The sequence below is a fragment of the Passer montanus genome, unplaced genomic scaffold, assembly GCF_014805655.1.
Source record: "Passer montanus isolate IOZ18808 unplaced genomic scaffold, ASM1480565v1 scaffold11, whole genome shotgun sequence".
NCBI classification, from domain to species: domain Eukaryota; kingdom Metazoa; phylum Chordata; class Aves; order Passeriformes; family Passeridae; genus Passer; species Passer montanus.
The window spans coordinates 14,910,813-14,930,209 of NW_024357613.1; the positions used below are offsets into that span (position 1 = coordinate 14,910,813).

The 19,397-nt window shown below is 34.1% G+C and overlaps 1 protein-coding gene across 3 annotated transcripts in view; it reads left to right on the forward strand.

Moving 5' to 3' along the window:
- Window positions 1–19,397, forward strand: part of LOC120512061 (pleckstrin homology domain interacting protein) — a 107,556-nt gene that overhangs the window by 73,451 nt on the left and 14,708 nt on the right. For all 3 annotated transcript variants that reach the window (XR_005629932.1, XM_039729983.1, XM_039729973.1), the window contains exons 22-32: window positions 183–259; window positions 934–1,165; window positions 4,179–4,298; window positions 7,860–7,967; window positions 8,405–8,529; window positions 8,736–8,818; window positions 11,949–12,060; window positions 12,282–12,343; window positions 13,903–14,058; window positions 16,042–16,162; window positions 17,936–18,061. Coding sequence is in view for 2 of the 3 variants with exons in the window: in XM_039729983.1 (XP_039585917.1) it covers window positions 183–259; window positions 934–1,165; window positions 4,179–4,298; window positions 7,860–7,967; window positions 8,405–8,529; window positions 8,736–8,818; window positions 11,949–12,060; window positions 12,282–12,343; window positions 13,903–14,058; window positions 16,042–16,162; window positions 17,936–18,061 (1,322 nt within the window). In the remaining variant the exon portion in view is untranslated. The remainder of the gene's footprint in view (window positions 1–182; window positions 260–933; window positions 1,166–4,178; window positions 4,299–7,859; window positions 7,968–8,404; window positions 8,530–8,735; window positions 8,819–11,948; window positions 12,061–12,281; window positions 12,344–13,902; window positions 14,059–16,041; window positions 16,163–17,935; window positions 18,062–19,397) is intronic.

Below are 19,397 nucleotides of genomic sequence, written 5' to 3' on the forward strand. Positions count from 1 at the left end.
TTCCTGCAAACTAAAATTCCTTTTTAACACAAAGCTTCTAGAATGCCAAATGATTATAACACATATAAAGCCTAGAAAAGTTTTCATTGTATTGTCATATATTATAGATTGAGCTCTAAAGAAAATCCTTTATTTTTCTTCCCCCTCTGCCCCTTCCCAATGCCCTCTGCTCTCCTTATTAGGAAGGGGAAGTCGTTGTTGCCAGTGGTGGAACATCAGAAGATGATGAAAGAGCATGGCACAGTGATGGCAGTTCCAGGTAAGTGACAGTGTATATAACATGCAGAGAAAATTCTTGCTAAGAAATCTTTAATAATTTTTGCTGTAAGCAGTTAATGAGTAATAACTAACACTTGTGCAGATTTAGAAGAAAAAAAGTGAACAAACCCACGAAACTTTCAGGATTTAATTTTCTGTCATATTGCTAACTAAAATTTAGGGAAGGTTTATCCTTGTTTGCTAGAAGCAGAATTGTTTTGCAGGAAGGTATTTCTTTTCAGGCACACAAACACTTCAGGCAGGTAGTAGCAGTTTTATATGGCTCTCCATCTAAGCTGTGATTCTTGGTTTGAAATTAAAGAGCAAATAGAGTATCCATTATTTTTTCATGCAAAGCTATTCAAAACCAGAAGTCTTGAAAATAATATCCAGACTTCAGTGTTTATCATCTTGAATTGATGAAGCAAACACAGTATTTAATGGATGCTATAAGTTAAGTTTCTTGCAAGATCAAATGATGTCAGGGCTTTTGGTATATTACCATTTAAATTGTAGATAGAATATAGGGTTTTAATCATCAGGGTTTTAACTATTAAAACTTTGTAGTTAGCTAGGCTGTTAACTGTAATCTTTTATTGGGTTATATTATGTAATCCAATGCACTTTTTAACTTTAAGGGTTTAATTTCTTTTTTCTTTGTTATATCAAATATAGTGACTATTCTAGTGATTATTCTGACTGGACGGCAGATGCAGGAATCAATTTGCAACCACCAAAGAAAATACCTAAAATTAAAACAAAGAAAGCAGAAAGTAGTTCGGAGGATGAAGAAGGACCTGAAAAACAAAGGAAGCAAATTAAAAAGGAAAGGAAAAAGGGTATTGAGGAGAAGGATGGACCATCAACATCACCAAAGAAGAGGAAACCCAAAGAGAGAAAACAAAAGGTTAGATGTTCTTTGTGTATTACAGGTTGCTCATTCCAGCTGACTTAGAAATAAATGGATGAATAATTCAGTTACATATTTTAAATTTTAAAACACAAAATGACTTTTGCTCTTTACAAATGGTACTGAAAGACCTCTTGCAAGACAGATGACTATGATATGCTTTCTGAATGTGATACATTTGATGTAAGGAGCACTTCTAATGTCCTTATTGCTATCCTTGCTCACACCAGAAACTTCCTTTCTGTGGAAGTAGAGTATTCAAATTCCAATACAATTGAGTGTTGTTATGAAGTGCCAGTATTTTTTACAGCTGTGCTGACTTGTCTTTTTATATAATTGCAATTTCTTTTAGATCTGCACAACCATGTAATTTTTTCTGTCAATTCTGTGATATATGATATTTGCATTATATTTGCCAATATTGACTCCATCAAGGGAAATATGACTTGATCAGGATTTTGTTGTTGTCCCTATTTTGTTTGCTTTCTAATATAACATAATTGCATTTAGATCAGTACATAGAAGTTTCCAGTGACTTCAGTTATTTTCAGTGTGTTTTTTGAGAGGTTGTTTTGTTTTTAATTGTCAAATCTGAAAACTTCATTCTTCCTTCTTTCTTTACAGAGACCAGAAGTGATCTATCTGTCAGATGTTAGTTATTTTTGTAAACTTGTAGCTTCTATTTTTCCAGTACCCAAAGAAGCTAACTGTATAATCTAAACTAAGTACCTGTATTTTGTTTATTTATTAGGTTAGGTGTCCTCAGCATTCTTTAAGATAATTATTTCAGTGTTTTAGCCCTCATTAGAAGGTAGACTGACAAAACAGATGTTTGAAAACAGAGGTTGGCACAGTGTCAGTTCAGCTGTGAATCTCTGGTATGGCATACAGGATGTTAGGTGGTAATCTTTATTCTTTGTTTTGGCTACTTTTTCTGTATTGTACATAGTAATTAGTTGCACTGTCAATGCTAATAGTATATTGCTATTTACACAGTCTGAAACCAAAAGAAGGTATCAGAAGGAATAAGAAAGCAGATAAGAAAAATAGATGGTGGGGGACTTTTTAAATGATTGAAACGTCTAGTTTAGCTTCTTATTATAAATTAAAAAAAATGGTTGACAGCCTAGTATTTCCACTTGGATTAAAACTAAATGGAGTGTTTTGGGAATCGTGCATCCATTTCAGTCCCAGTTACTGAGATATGGGATGTGTTTGAATCAAATAGTACCAGGCCTAGATATTTCAGACTTTGAAAGCTGACCTGCTTATTTCTTGAGTCAGAAGAAAATATAAGGCCGGAAGTAATTCCTCTATCCCTAGGTAGCATTAATTATACCTGTCATTCCTGACAGATGTTAGTCTTTGAAGTTTCTTGTGGTGGACATTTGACCTCTTTACTGAGCAGAGAGCTGACAGGCCTTTCTGGTAGAAAGTTCTTCCTCATTCCGATCCTGATTCAAACTTAGGTCTTTCCATTGAGGAAAGAAGTTCTGACTTACTTTGTAGCCACACACAGAATCCTAAAATTAAAAAAAAGGAGTAGAGAAAAATTGACATTCATCTCTATTAATGCATGGGTTTAATGATCTTGAATAGTGCTTACATTTCTAATCCTCCTCTACCAAAAATTAATCTAAAAAATGATACAGCTGTAAAGGACAAGGAAAGATCACCCAGGAAGATCAAAAGTACTGAACTTTTTTTTTCTTTAGATCAGTCACAGAGGCTGACTCTTAGAAGGGAGAGAGTTTGGAAGAGATATGATGAAAAAATTGATATAAAACCATCATGGTTTAGAAAGGAATAAATGCAGAATTATTTCCTTCCTTATTTTGTTACAGTGAGATGTTGCGCCTGATGACAAAGACATAAAGCTCATTTTCCCATTATGCATCTCCCTCCCACCCCAAACCCACTTGAGTGTGTAGTCAGGTAGTGGAACTAATTACTAAAGGATTTAGTACGGTTTCAGAAATTATTTAATAAAGTCACTGGGAATAGTCCCTTCCTGATGAGTAACTAACATCAGACTTGGCTTCCAGAAAGCTTTAAACTGATGATTAATGTGTAAAGTTATAACAAGGGAGGGTTCTCTGGTGAAAGGCTATTTCTTACCTTCCCATAATTCACCAGTTAGCTAGACACTTTGCTCTGATGCAGTCTATCAGTTTTTTGCAAGACAGAGCTGCTTGAACCTCAGAATTCACAAAGCGCTTCTATGTTATTGACTTATTACAATAGAAAAGTTCTGTTTTGATTTTTTTTTTTTTTGTGGGCTTTTGATTTTTACTATATGTGTGGTTTTCCCTGTGATACTCACTGGTGTAATCATCACAGTGCTTCTTGTTGTGTGGAACCACATTTGAATTGGTGTGGCATATCCTATTTGCAGTCTGGAGATGCAGTCCTCCAGCAGTGGCTGTATGAAGTGGATTTCTGTACAGATGTCCAGGGTTGCTTTCTGTACACACACACAAGATCCTGTCAGGAATTTTAAAGCAGGAATTTTAATTTGCTTGAATTGTTTTATCTGCTTTATCTGACTTACTGGATACAGACACACAGTGTGTACCTGGGAGAAGCAACTGCCTTGAGTGTCATTGCTTACAAGTATGTGATGTGGAAATGCATTCTGAAAATGCAGTTCCACAGCACAGCACTTTATAGTAAATATGCTAGTAGGTAATGTGGGTGTGCCAATCCAGGTGATTTTCACATGATTTACTTCATAAATCTCTTCGTCCTTGTTTTTGCAAGGTTCTTTAATTGGAGGCAGCTGTATAATTTTAGTGCCTTTTTTGCCAATGCAACCATGTGAATTTGGTTCAAGAGAATGACATGCTTCCATTTTATCTCTTTGGGCATGAGACATAATTACTGGACTTTTACTAAATTCAGTTTTTGTTAGAGTTCATCCCCACACACCCCCCAAAAAATCTCAAAAGGTAGTTAAGATTAATCCTCACAGTAACAATAATTTTGCACTAATCCTTTATGTTTTCTTCAGAGGCTGGCTGTAGGAGTTCTGGCAGAAAATGGTTTGACGCTGGAAGAATGGCTGCCTTCAGCATGGATTACAGACACTGTTCCTCGGCGGTGCCCATTTGTCCCACAGATGGGAGATGAGGTATTGTAGTTTTTCCCTCTGTGTCCTTGCTTCTCTCAGTTTGTTTTTGCCTTTTATATTTTCATCTGTGCATTTTTTTCCCCAAAGACTTATAATCAAAATATTTTGGATTTTCTTAAAAACATTCTTTGGTTTGGCTAAAATCTTCTCTCACTTCTTTGTACTTAGAAAATATTCTGCATAGTGTTTCTTTAACTTTTTATTATTATTCTATGCTGTTGCAGTAGTGTTCCTTCTTGTATGGTATTCAGTCTGTTGATTTCCTTATGACACCTGTAGACAAGTTGTGTGAGGTGCTTTATGTTGTGAAATATTCCTTAATTGTAGAGCATTTAGTATCCTGAAGAACAGGTAAGAAATCAGATATGAAATTAAGTCTGGAAAACATACTTCAGTTTGGGACTTGAAAAAAATCCCAGGAATTAAGCCTCCTGGGGAAGGCTGTGGGTTTTTTTGCTTGGTATGATTGTTTTGATGTAATTAAAAAAAAAATCATCTATTCTGAAGAAAAACTCTGATATTGTCCTAATCATTGTGTTCCTGATATAAAGAACTTCTTCTCATCACTTAGAATGGAAAACCATGAGAAAAGTTTCGTATATATGTATTTTATCCAAACCAGACTGTAAATACTTTGAAAACATAACCCAGATGTCTCAAAATATGGTAGCAATAGGATACCTACCAGTTTCTATTTTGAAATATGTAGCAGTTGAACATTACAGTGAATTCTATGAATAAGTAGTATTAGGTAGAATGCAGTCTTGAAAGCCAGAGTCTGTGCATGTTTCTTAAAACCCCCTCAGGTTAAAATAAGAGGAAATAGCTGGCTAATGCTGTAATGGGCAGTGTGTGTTGTCTCTTTGGGGAGCAGCATGTTTTCTGAGTTACTAAACAGAATTGTTGTATAGCTCACACCTTCAGAATGCTGTTAGAGAAATACTTGACATGGTGGCAAAGTTGAATAACTTTGTTCACAAGCTAAAGCTTTTTGTGGACACCACCTCAGAAATGGAATCAGGAGCAGAGGCTGCATGTGCATGCAGTTTTGTTTTTGCTGGATCACTTCACTGATCCAGTTCACAGCATAGTTATACTAAAATTACATCAGCACAATCTAGTGAAGGAGGGAAGGAGCATTTCAAGTTGAGAGTTGCAGCTAGAGAGAATGCTTATAGATTGATACCTTCCAGGAAGCATGTTTTGGAGACTCTGCTGTTCAAAAGATCAAGTCCAAATAAATATTTTTGGTGCCTGATACCATCTGGATGCAGTGAAGCAGCCAAGGATTTATCAGTACCATACTGCTCATGAGACTTTAACATTGTATTGGTTTAGTAAGATAAACAATTGTGTTTGATTTGGCACCTGCTGAATACTATGTACAGTGTGTACTAGGAATATCTAAGTAGGGTACATCCTTTTGCTGAAAATGCTTTATGTGGGAAAACAGGAAGTTTTGTGCCCTGTGCCTAGAAAGTAGCAATAATTGCACCAACAGAGAGTATGTTTGTAATCCAGCTGCTCGCTCTGAAATTCCATCTCTGATACTTGTCTTCCCTGGATTTACTTAATATGTGAAAAAAAATTATTCATTTAGAAAGTTACTTTTGAGATTCACAGAAATAAAGGGTTGGTTTCATTAGAGAATGTTGTGAGAAGAGATATTGTGTGGCCTTCAAACACTTTGTTGTATGGTAGGTATGTTTTATAAGATTTGGGGGGAGATACATTTAAAATTTGTTCTCAAGCTGTACAAAGAAGTAAGGAAAAAACTAGTGCTATATTTGGTTACACTTAGTGTATAAGAATAGCACATACCATCCCATTTCCCTTTCTGAATAGTGCTGTTTACAGATCTCTGAGGAATGGTGGAAACACACCAGAGAGATGGGGTTGCAACTTCGCTGTCTGAATACCCAAATATCAGGCATGTTTGTTGGAGTGTTCTGCCCTTAACACAATAAAAACCAGTTTTGTCTGGGTACTACAACAAACATGCAGAAGCAGGAATTCATCAAGAATAAAAATATTATTTCCTGGGAAAGACATGAATTCTTTTTTTTTCACAGATATCTTTCCGGTTTGTTCTGCCAGAGCACGCAATGCTTACAGTCATTTGCAAAATAAAGAGTATTTCACTTCTGTAAACAGTGGGTTGAATTTATGTAGTGGTTTAGCAGAAACACAAAGTGTAGCAGGGATGGTTTGTAGCCTGTGCACTTTTCTTTGTTTTGATACACTGGAACGTATGGGAAACAATCATCACAATGTTTAGACTGTAATGTAAATTTGCCTTCAGATGTGTCTCAGTGGCCTCTGTTCCTTTTCCTGACAGATAGATTCTGACAGTGCCTAGGAGAGTCTCACTGCTCTCACGCCTTTTGTATCTGCTGTACGTTTTGTCCCTATGAGGATATTATTTATATTGAATACTCTAAAAACAGGGATTAAAAAAAAAAAAGTGGTGCTGAGTCCTCTATTTAAAAAAGATAAAATTTGCCACGTGACACTAGGAGTTCAGTACCTGTTAATGTAGAAACCTGGCAAAGAGTTCTTTATAATGTTTTGTGATACAAGAATTTTGGAAAGTAGGTAGGAATACAAATATTAGTGTGTTTATTTGTGTATTTTAAAACTTAAGAGCGATTTCTGCTCTCCTTTTTTTTATCTTGTATTAGACCTTTACATTAAAGCTATCTTTCCTTTGTGCTATTAGATGGAAATCCCATGTTGGGACACTTGAAGAGGATCTTTTATTTGGCATAAATTGTAGCAAGAATACAGCCATTTATCAGATCTTTGTTCTAACTAGTTTTTGGAACCTCTGTTTTGTATTTCAAATACATTCATTGAATACATGTTAATGGGTTTCAGCTTACTAACTCATTAGAGTGATGGCTTATAATAAAAGCATTCATCCATGTGGTATGATATACAACAAGATCAAAGCAGAACTGGATTAGACTCTGGATGTCTGAACCATGGAAATTTATACTAGAAGGATTAAAAAAATTAATATGCTTTGGAAATGTCTATTTTAGTTTGTGGAGGCATTTGTTAGGCTATTTTTTCAGTGATATGGAAGCAAATACCAAAATCTTACCAGAACAATAACAGACTTTTCCTTCTAGAATATATTTCATGTTTAAAAATGATACGCTAGATTTAGTAATACTTGATAATTAACTTAGGGCTGTCCTGCAGTGATGTATAACCAGGTAGATTAGTGGAATTCTTGTTGCTGTCATATAATTGCTCTGTGGTGTAATGATAAATGGATGGGTTTGTTACTGATTTTGTTGGCCTCATTCATGTGTAATTTAGGATATTTTGTCCATACAGAAAATTACCTTCTAAGTATTTTCTGATTTTTTTGGTAATTGTTTCTATAATATTTTTAAATTTTCCTTCACTTAATTTTTGAGAACCTCTGATTTTGGCAGGAAAACAGACTGAAAAGTTGATGAAATAGAAACTACACACATTGTATGGCAGTGACTTTTTAGCATTTCAGCTCCATAGAGTCTTTGTAGGATAACTGTCACATTTCACTTCTAGGTTTACTATTTCCGACAAGGTCATGAAGCATATGTTGTAATGGCCAAGAAGAACAAAATTTATAATATTAATCCCAAGAAACAACCATGGCATAAAATGGAATTGCGGGTATGACGACTTCTTTTTTGTTTGTATCTTAATATTACAAAAAAAAACCAAACCAAAAAAAAAAAAAAAAACAAAAAACGAAAAAACAAACAAACAAAAAAAACCACCTAACTGGAAGTAAGTCCCTGATACAAGTAAATCTAGAACTCTTAATATTGTAAGATAAGGGGGAACTTTTAGTCAAATGAAATCGAACCTTAAACTGTACTACTTTTTGTATCAGCTTGAGCAGATAAAATGGTTATACTTCATAGCAAAATATTTTCAAGTATATTGCATTGTGAAATAATAGCTCGTTGTGGAAGACTAAATTTCAGATTCTTGATTTTCACATAATCTGGCAGAAATATAGTACATTCAATTACCCATGTTTTCATGTTTCAGAAAGCTATTTCAATTAACTTCAGTGGTGGTACATAGTATTTTGTTTATTCCAGGAGCAAGAGCTGATGAAAATAGTTGGGATTAAGTATGAAGTGGGATTGCCTACTCTCTGCTGTCTTAAACTAGCTTTTCTTGACCCGGATACGGGTAAACTGACTGGAGGAGCCTTCACCATGAAGTAAGGAAAGCAATATTGTATGCAAATTGGGGGTTTTCTTGGATGGGGATGGCCAGGGGGGTGTTGAGGTTGAAAGTTAAATGATGACATTAATATTGACCACGTGCTTTTCAAGTGTTGATTTCAAAGTGTTAATTTTTTTACGTGCTTTATGTTATGCTTTTGCTGTTTTATTGCTTAATAGTTGTGTGTTCTGTTGTAATTAGGTACCATGATATGCCAGATGTCATAGATTTCCTAGTTTTGAGGCAGCAATTTGATGATGCAAAGCATAGGCGATGGAATATAGGTGAGTTGTGGGGAAAGTTGTGTGCTGTTGTTTTGTTTGTTTGTTTTTGTAAGTGTCTACCTATTTTCATGATAGCTTTCTTAAAAGTAGGTTATGGTAAAGAAATCCTAATACTATACTGAAGTCAAAGAGTAAGCTCTGCACATAGTTAGCTGGGGAGTTCTACTTAGTCCTTGACCAAAGTGGCAGGAAGCAAGCTAAATATTGCGGGTAATCTTCAAAAGAAAGTGCAAAGAAAATTTCATTTGTATATTTGCAGAGAGAATAGTTAGGGATAGGCTTTAGGAATGTGGTGTTTATTGCTAGCTGAAAACTTCTTGTAACCTATATATTGTTTGTATCTATATTTTTTTTTTTTGAATTGAAGGCCCTCCTACAACTGCATTGCTACTAGGATTGTTTTTTACCAATTTCTGAAATTTCTGCTAAAAACGTAGGAATACTTCTTCAAAAATTGCAAATTGATGTCTAGATTATACAAAAAGAATGCTCTTTCCATCGTCTTATACTTTTGGAATTATTTTCTAAACCCTGTGGTTTAACTTCACTGAAGTGTATATAGTTAAAATTCGCTGCCAGATGATGAGGGAATGACTTGGATTCTTTTTACTTTGCCTGTGCCCAGTTATTTTGGAGTACTGGATATTGGAAAAATGCCCTTGAGTAGCAGGTCCTCCAGTCAGATCTGTTTCCAAATCATCTTATCCATATGATGACAAAGATCACCTTTCAGCCATATAATGAATTAATCTCCTGTCCTTTGATGTCCTTAAGTTGTATGCCTCAGCACTATCCTTAGGTTGGGTACTTTCTAATGTATAAATTACATGATGCCATAGGAATAAGTTCCATATAATTTCATACTTTACGCTGTGTTGTCTGAAAAGACAGCTCATGTTTACTTCTATAGGGAATTCAGTAAAGATCCTAGACTTCTGATCCAATAAGAAATGTAAACCTTGATTTCTTCTCAAAGATCATTTTGGTTTAAAGATCTCAGAAGTGACAAGGTTGATGAAGACCTACTAAAAGGTCACTAAGCTTTGCTCTTTCCTTATGGTTGTGGATCTGTGGTCTTGCCCTCCTCTGCCATGCCATGTTTTTGCACAAAATCATTGCAGCAGCAGAATGATTGCCATTGTTTGTGAACAGCCTAGCCAGGCTTCCAGAGCTCATTCTCTATTTAAGAAATTTGCAGTCTGGAATAAATCCAAGCTACACAGAAAGTATTGGAAGTACCAGGACCTTTTATCAAGCTTCCAATGCAAATAATGTGAATTTTTGTTGTTGTTTCAGCTTTGTTTTAGGGAAGAATATCTGCATATCTGTTATATTTTTAATATTACATTTATATAACTGTATGACTCCTTTTAGAAGGAACAAACAAAATTTGATATTACAGAGTCTTATTTGCATTCAGATTCTATTTACTGCATATCTGTATCTTACTATAGTTAAACTTCAAGTTTAACTATACTAAAATATAGTTAAACTTCTGTAAGCTTAGCCCAGGTATTAAAGAGTTTAATACTTGGGCTAAAAGCTATTCCAGAAGTATTCCTGCAACTTCAGCTGCGTGTCTTGGACAGGTGTGCATGCCTGTCTCTTACATAGCAGCCACTGTGAGTTGCACATACATTTTTTGTTATCTTCAAGTGAACATTATTCAGGGATACTCAGTTCTTGAAAATTGTGCTAGAGCTGCCTTCTTCTGAGACATTTTGGACTGCTCTCTGCATAGATGAGGTAGCACAGAGGACATGGGGAAAGTAGAGATTAAGGAGATGGTTCTTTCACTGATGTTGTTTTCTGCTTTAGCATTCTGTCTGTACGAATGCTGTGGCTCTTGAGACCTTAGAAGCAGGTGCCAGTATATGCCTCTTTAAGTAGTTTTGATCTGCTTAATATTCAGCTCAGTGAAGTCACTCCTAGTTGTACCTATGGACATTTCTTTGTAAAACTGATCACTAGGGAAGGCTGTATTGGAAAACTGTAGTTTTATAGCTCTTCAGAAAATAAATTATTCTTTCAAAATAAAGCATCAGCCCTTATTTACATTTTTGATCTTGCATTTCAGATATTTCTGGTTTACTTGGTTCTCTTCAGCACAAGTAGGATTATTAATAGAAGCTTTATAATTGTCCTGAATTACTAGTGATCCATTAAATTCAATTTTTTTTTAAATGCGGTAAAGAAAGCAGACCATTTTTGAGAATACATTTACTTCCTGTTATTTCAGACAACTTCAGCAAGCATTTGGGCAGGGGGTGGATGTATTGAAATGGAACAAATACTGCAGCAGCTGAGAGTGTGTGTATATTCAAATCCCACATAAAAATGTATAGTTATTGGAATATCAGGCTTAAAAAATGACTTTTTTTCTTGTATTTAACAGAATACTACACTAAAATGGTTTCTTAATCTTGTGGCATGTGTTGTAGAAAATGTTAGCATTTATGATGGTGTGTAATACATGCATTCTCATGTGTAATTTTTTTTAATAATGTTTCTGACCTTTTTTCTCAGCTGTGTGAATGCTTTGTGGTAGTGAAGCCATTGCAAGTCACAGTAAATTACTTTGCTAACCTTTTGAGCAAGCTTTAATAAATTTTATTCTATTATCAGTCAGATTGCCTGCATAGTAAAGAGAATGAACCTCTTGAGTTACATTTGCATTGCTGAAAAAGCACTTCAGAAACTAAGGAGGACGAACTCAGCAGCTTGTAAAATATTCCCCATACAGAAGTGTCATAGTGCTCAGTTATTTTAAGGTAGCATGTAGTATTTAATGCAAGTAGATTTGAGTTTTAAAGGAGTCTTAAAGCATTGAAATGTCTTACCTTTTATATGAAATTAAGAAATAAATTCATAAGTAAGGAATATGTAGGTAGATTTGCAAATCATTATTTTTCTAAAATGCTATATTAACTTTCATTTTGGTTAAAAAACAATTTTCAAAAATAATAGTTTTGTTAGTTTTTAACTAAGCATTGACTGATGCTTGCCTGCTGAGGCTGTAAATATTCAGAAGGATTTCTGTATTCAAGATCAAGCCAGATCTCTCTAAACCTGCTTTTCTGGGAGGGTAGCATGCCTTATATTGACAAAGTTATTTTTTGTTCTTACCTAGGTGATCGTTTCAGGTCAGTGATAGATGATGCTTGGTGGTTTGGAACAATTGAAAGCCAGGAACCTCTTCAGCCTGATTATCCTGATAGCTTATTTCAGTGCTACAATGTCTGGTTAGCAAATTTATCTTCAATCTTTTTTATGTTAATTAGTTACTTCATTTGAAGTACTGACTGAGAAACTTACTTTCATTAAATTCAGTCATGCACCTCACTGTACCAGTTTATTTTTTATAATATTCTGTGGTGTATAAATTAAAGTTTTGTTACAAACATTAAATAATTACATTGTTGAAGCAATATTAGTAGATAATTTGAGTGTGGTTATTTTTAAGCTGGGACAATGGTGATACTGAGAAGATGAGCCCTTGGGACATGGAGCTGATACCAAGTAATGGTATGTTACCTTTTTAATATAATTTGCTTTACAAGTGTATTTTAAAAAGAAAACATATGTCATATGGTTTTACATAAACAATCCTGGTTTTGGGGGGGAGTGGGAAGAAGGCCCACTTTAAATGCAAACCAGTTGCATTTAAAGAATATTGTTAAATTGATTACTAAACGAAAAAATAATTAAGATAAAAGAACTGGGAAAAACCAGCCATGCTAGATAAACTGAGTGATGTTGAAAATAGAAACAATACAAAAATTGCTATTGATAATGTACAGTTAAACTTAAGTCTTTGTACAATTAGGAAGATAAACCCATGCCCTAGGTCAGCTTGGAGAAACTGCTGCTTGAAGATATGTCAGCATTCCTGCAGCTGTTCAGTGCATTACAGATGCAACCTCTGCCTGTGAGAGAGTTTGGTAATAGCAGCATTTTCCTCCCCCTCTGGCCCAGCACATGTAGCAGATACAGATGCTGCAGAGTGGACAGCATAGCATGGGCACTATTCACATGTTCACATTTTTTTGGTTATTTGGTTGGGTTTTTCTAAGATTTCATAGAACTCTTGTTAAAAAGCAAAGTAGAATCAGCATTTTTCCATCTGTTTTCCATGAAACGTTTGATAATATTGTCTCTTGAAAGTAAGCATAAATAATTGATAATTATTTTAATTTTAATTTTGTTCATTTCAAGTTTTTATTTTGGTTCAATCCTTGTTTTAATAGGCATCTCTGTCATAAGTAAAAGAGAGGTGTTAGAATAACATTATTAAAATAAATAATTAAATAGACTGCCCCTGTTTACTTTTTAGTAGAGGGCAATTCCTGTTGTCTTAAGAAAGGAAAAACCATTTTCAGATGGTTTAAGATAACTAAAGATGATTAAGATAACTAAACCTGAATCAGGTTTTTTGGGTTTTTTTTGCTATATTCACTAATATCAACATTTGTTATACTTCTTAAAATTTTTAATTTAATGTAATGCTTAACATTATACTTGAAAAATCTGCTGTTACAGTATAAACTGTCAAAATTGGTAGGTCCTCAAGGATGCTAAGATGATATGACTATTTGCATACTCAGGAACTGTGGTTTTAGTATTTGACCTCAAAACTGTGGCAATGTAGAACCACTACCTGGAGAATGTTTTAGCAGCAATGTCAAAGTTTTCTTAAACTCTGTCTGAAAACCATCTGCCATTCCTTCCCAAAATAACTTATTACCAAGAGTATTGGCTTTTAAACCCAGAATAACTCCAAAACCAAACCACAAGCTTTAACTGTTATAAATGAGTGTCTTAGTTGGTTCTAAAATAAATTTTACAATTAGTATTTGGAAGAGGATAAATCTTCAGGGAGGACCTCTACACCAAACTGCATTGTAAGGATTTAAATGTAACACAGAATAATATACAGGATACTGGATACATCCAAAATGTCTTTGAACAAATCAAGAGCTATGCATTTATAAAAAATTATTTCATGGTATCTTTGATTTACAGGTATATGTATTACACAAGATACAAACATTTATGTTCTATTTCATTTTCATATTACATTCCAGCTGTGTTTCCAGAAGAACTGGGAACTAGTGTTCCTTTAACTGACGATGAACGTAGAACACTGCTCTACAAACCTTTGGATGGAGAGTGGGGTTCCAGGACCCGAGATGAGGAGTGTGACAGAATTATTGCAGGGATAAACCAGCTTATGACTCTAGGTAAATTCTGAATAATATGGGGAATGTTTTTGGTTTATGTTTTTCAGATTATGATCATGTGCACTTCTGACATTACCAAAATGAATGTGATAAAATACACATTTAACCTCTTGATTAACAGTAACAAAACTTTCTCATTGAATATTTTTGAAGTTTTTTTTATAGTGAGTACTTATGAAACCTACATTTTTTCCTGTTTTCCAAAGTAACTGTCGTTTTTTGGTAGATAATTTGACATATGCTAGGGGTTTGGGTTTTATATCTTAAAAGCAAGTTACTTGATTTTTTAACTTTAGCTACCAGAATCTCATGTTGGGGTTAAAATTAAAACCTGTATGATTAAATGAATATATGAATATTAACTAAATTACAGACAGATGGGAGGAGGAGAAAAAAGCATAGATTTACTTAGATAATGAATATCTATATGTGGATTTTCCCTGTATTAGCCTTTTCTAATGCCTGATTTCTTCCCCACATTTCCTTAATTACATAAAATGTTGAGGGAGAAGTTATTTATCTTAGGAAAGCTACTTGCTCTTTGGTTGTGGAGCAATTGTTCTTTACAGGCAGCTTCTGAAAAAATAATTGTTAAAATGTTTAACACATTGCTGCAAAATTTACCTGATCACAGATGGATGTCTGGATGGAGATCCATCAGTAAATACAGGCTGAATTATGAGTCTTCTGTATGTCTTTATGGGGATCAAAAGATGTTCAATCAGCAGTCTTAGGTTTTGGGCTAACAGTGGTCATGCATTAAATATAAAAGTCACAGATACTTTGTTTAACTGAGTTTTGAAGCACTTGATGCAAAGTAAGATTTATGTTTCAAAAAAAGCCAAAATCCTCTTAACTCTTGAAATAATTCTGATTACCTCTATATTCCATATGGTTTCTTTGATGACATACTGCATAAGAAGCCTCCCTTTGCTTCCTAAACAAAGGAGTTATCTGTACAGTGTAGTAGGACAAATTAGAGATTTGTGTTAAAAAACCCCAAAATTGTGGGGAAATGAAATTTGAGCTGTTTTTGCTGTAAGAGTAAGCCAAGGGTAATTGTTTGATATATTGCATTATGATGTGCATGGTAGACCACTTAGTTTGGGATTCGGCTATAGCAGGTGTGGTGCATATCGGTACAAGGTAGCAGTTGCTAGAACATTCAAAAAAGTAAACAGCTTTTAGAAGAAGAGCAGTCTTTTAGCAGCAGCATATAAAGACTTGATACTTTTAAAGGTGTTTTTTTTTTTAATGGTTTTGTATTGCAGTATTTTTTCCTTGAGATACAAGATGCTAGAATGATGTGTCTAAGCCCTCATGATGATTCTAAATACAGGAGGGGAAAAAGCAAGGTTTTTTAGGTGAACAGACTTAAATTACTCAGCAGTTCTCTAGCACTATATTGGATTGGCTTTGGAAGGCTTCTTTGCTTTTAGGTAGGGACAGGAGAGAGTGTTTCTGTACTTTGAGTGTGGATTTTACCCACATCTTACAGAGGCTGAAATAGCACTGTAACTTTTATGGCAGGAATTTAATGTATTGCTTTGTTTAAAGATGTGAGAGTGGCAATATAAAGTGAAATGTTATGAGTCTGTGCTGTAAATAACAATATTGAATTGCATGCCTTCATCTGTGTATAATTTTTATACTTTTCAAATGGGTATAGTTCAAATGTGCACTTGCTATGCCTTTGGGGAGTGTGGTGCTTCATGCATAACATAATGGGAACCCAGTCACTGCAGCAATGGGATCTACAGCACAACCTCAGCAAGCACTCTAAATAGAATATCAGAAATCATTTGGAATATCTAGTTATTGTTATTTTTGGGAAACTCTTGTGCATTTCAAAAGTGAAGAAATGGCTTATGTTGCAGGGGGGGTGAATCTTGAAACTGCTATGGAACTTTGTGGTATATAACACTGGGGGTTTTGTGGTTTGCTTGTTTTTTGTTTTTTGGTTTGGTTTTTTTTTTCATCTAGATATTGCTTCTGCATTTGTGGCACCAGTGGATCTTCAGGCTTACCCAATGTATTGCACTGTTGTGGCATATCCCACAGACCTCAGTACCATTAAGCAAAGACTGGAAAGCAGATTTTACAGGTTAGACCCAATTCTCAGTTCTGCTGTGATCTACTAGCAGCTGTATTTTTGGTAGCTCTTTGTCTTGTCATACCAAACTAGGAGGTGGCTATGGTTGCGTGCTTTTACTTCTTTTCATCTTTTATCCTTGATCTAGGTTTGCGTTTTCTAAAACTCAACAAAGGATTGAACATCTCCAAAATATATTTTCAAACTACATGGCATTTAAATTCCTGATTATGTAAATTACTTATTCCATGTCAGATTCAAATTGCAGGGTTAGTAAAGTGACTTTTAGTCCAAAGGATAAAGTTTCCACTTAATAGTTTTTAAAGTACTTTCAAAGTTTAATAAGAGAAACCTTAGAAATATCTCAAGTGTTTTTTTTTTTGTCCTGATGTGCTTTAAAAAAATATTCTTGTATCACTTAAGCAGCTGCATAGAATCTGACTTCTTGAATTATTGATGTTGAACTTCTGAGTTGTTGTACAACAACAAAAAAAGTTTATACTTTTTGATACTGTTTTGATATTTTCTTAAACTGTGATTTTGAATTATTGATGTTGAACTTCTGAGTTGTTGTACAACAACAAAAAAGCTTATACTTTTTGATACTGTTTTGGTATTTTCTTAAACTGTGATTTCAATTGCTGTGGGTTTTTTCTATTTTTTTTTTTTTTTTAAGTAAATATCTATATGGGAGTATAGTTCTTTAAATTACTTCAGTTTCCTTAGTTTTTGTTCTATTTCTTGTTTTAAAATCAGTGTCATTTTAGTTTCTTTTGAATAAATATGGATAAGATTTTGGTTTCGGCCCAATTTCAAAGTTCATTTTTAGTGTTTTATACACATTAAATGTTTATTACATATACATATTAAATGAAGACTGAATTCTAAACTAAATTTGCTTTTTCATTTTCAAAATAGCGCCTGTTTTTTATCATTCTATTGCAATATTGAATTCCATGTTTATTGTGTCATATGAGGTAATCCAGCTTTCTCTTCTATAATTCACTGCTTTGCTGTCAGATGGATTTTTGCTGGATTTTGTTTCTCTTGTCAAAAGAGAAAGCAATTATTTTTGGTAATCAACACACCTTCAATAAATGGGCTTTTTTACTCTGTACTATTGCTGAGACCTAGTTAGGTAATAACTACCCACATTGTGTTGCGCTTTGCAGTGATTTATATATCTATATATTTGTGGATTGTTCAGATCACTTTTGATTTTTGGTGGTTTTTCATGAGGCTTACCATAAAACTGTAACTTTTATGCCGTCAGTCATTACTATCTTTTTATTTTATATTTTTAAGATTTGGATCTATTTTTTCAGTTATTCTGCTTCTGTGTATAATTTTTTATAATGTGGCTATTCTATAGCTAGTTTATTAAATCAGGGGAAATCTGATTGTTGTCTGTCAGAAAAAGGTATACTCTAAAACATTTTTATTACTATTTTGTTAATCCTTAACTGAGTTCAAAGGTGATGTAGGATGGGTTATATATATCATAAAGGAAAAATAAACACAGCTGAGTTTTCCTGAGGGTTGTCAGCTGTATGTTCTTAAAGGCATTTGTATAGATTACCTCAGAATATAACATAAGAACGGGAAGCCAGAGGAAGCTGCCTGCTGCTGGTCACTGAGGGCAGCGTATCCGATGCGCACATTTTCTGATGTAATGGGAAACAATATGCATGAGAAGAAGGCTGGTTTTTTCCCTGCTCATATACATTGTTAGAAATTGTCCTTATTTCTTTCTCCTTTTCTTTTCTGCCAACTGTTTTGATGCAGGCGCCTTTCTTCGTTAATGTGGGAAGTCCGGTACATCGAACACAATACTCGCACATTTAACGAACCTGGAAGTCCTATTGTCAAATCTGCCAAATTTGTCACAGATCTTCTGCTGCACTTCATAAAGTGAGTTGCTTAGTAGGTCTGTTGTTATTCCTATCTCTTATCAAGGCAAGAGCCTTTTTAGATCTGAATTTTAAAATAAGATAGTTTTACACTTTAAATAAACCTGTTGTCTGCTGTTAGGGCAGAAAAGAATAGAGCTTATGTTGACAAAGAATTCATAAGTTTGAAAAACAAGTTTTGTAATACATTGAGTGGCATAGATTGGCATGGCATTTTGTTTTGAGAGATGTTCTCCTAAATAATAAAAATGGGTTTGAGTTCATGGAGTTACAGATCTTCATGAAGTTACAGATATATTCATTGGTAAGCTAGTAGTTCTAATTTTGAGTTTAATGCTGGCTATGTTAACATAATTCTAAAATCTGGATTACAATTTACAATAGCTTTGAAAATGATGTTTTATATGTTTGCAAAATAAAAATTAAAGGCTTTGCAGACAACTGAAGTTGTAGCTGTCTTTCAAACATTCTGTTATTATCTATAGACAAACTCATTGACAAATATATGATTTTTCAGTCAGTTGACACATCTACAGAACTGAAGTTTGTAAGAATTTACTATGCCCACAGCCTTGGTTTGCTTGTACACAACAAACACTGCTGTTTCCACCTTGTAGACACAGCAAGATACTTCATTAGTTTAACAAAAATTGTGACATTTTTAGTGATTTAGTTTGTCAGTGTTAAATTGAATCAAGTTATTTTTTATTTGTGTGTTCTTAAAAAAAATTAGAACTCTGTTTAGTAATTGGAAATCTAGGACTTTGAGTCCATAAATCAATCTTCAATTTCTCTAGTGCCTGTGATTTCTGATATTTTTTGGAAAATATAAAACACTTAACTGCTTTAGACATTAAAAGTTTTAGTGAAGTATATATTAGGAACAGATACATATCTAAAGGGCTTTTCTGTTACTAATTTTATTCTTTAACATCTTTGTCCTACATGGGTTTTTTTCTGATTAATTAAACAGTTCAGGGTTGTTCAAAGTGTATGTAGCTCAGAGTTTTTCAAAGTGTATGTTATTAATTGGCTTAGTTAAATTAGTGGATGTTCTTGGATATACTTATTTAATAATGGGCTATAGCTGGAGTCTGTTAATATTAATGTGGCTTGAGTCTATTAATTTAAGTGAACTAGCAATTCATGTAAAGCCCAGACTTTATGGTTGTAACTGTAAGGTAGAAGGCCTAGACAATGGAAAGTAAAGCCCATGGTTCTAAGGAGAATGAAATATCTAGATGCCTCTGAGAATATACGTCTTAGTTTCTTATGTTACCCAAGTACCTTAAAGAGCTGAAAATGGGTGGTGGGTGTTGCAGTTAGTTTATCTTTTT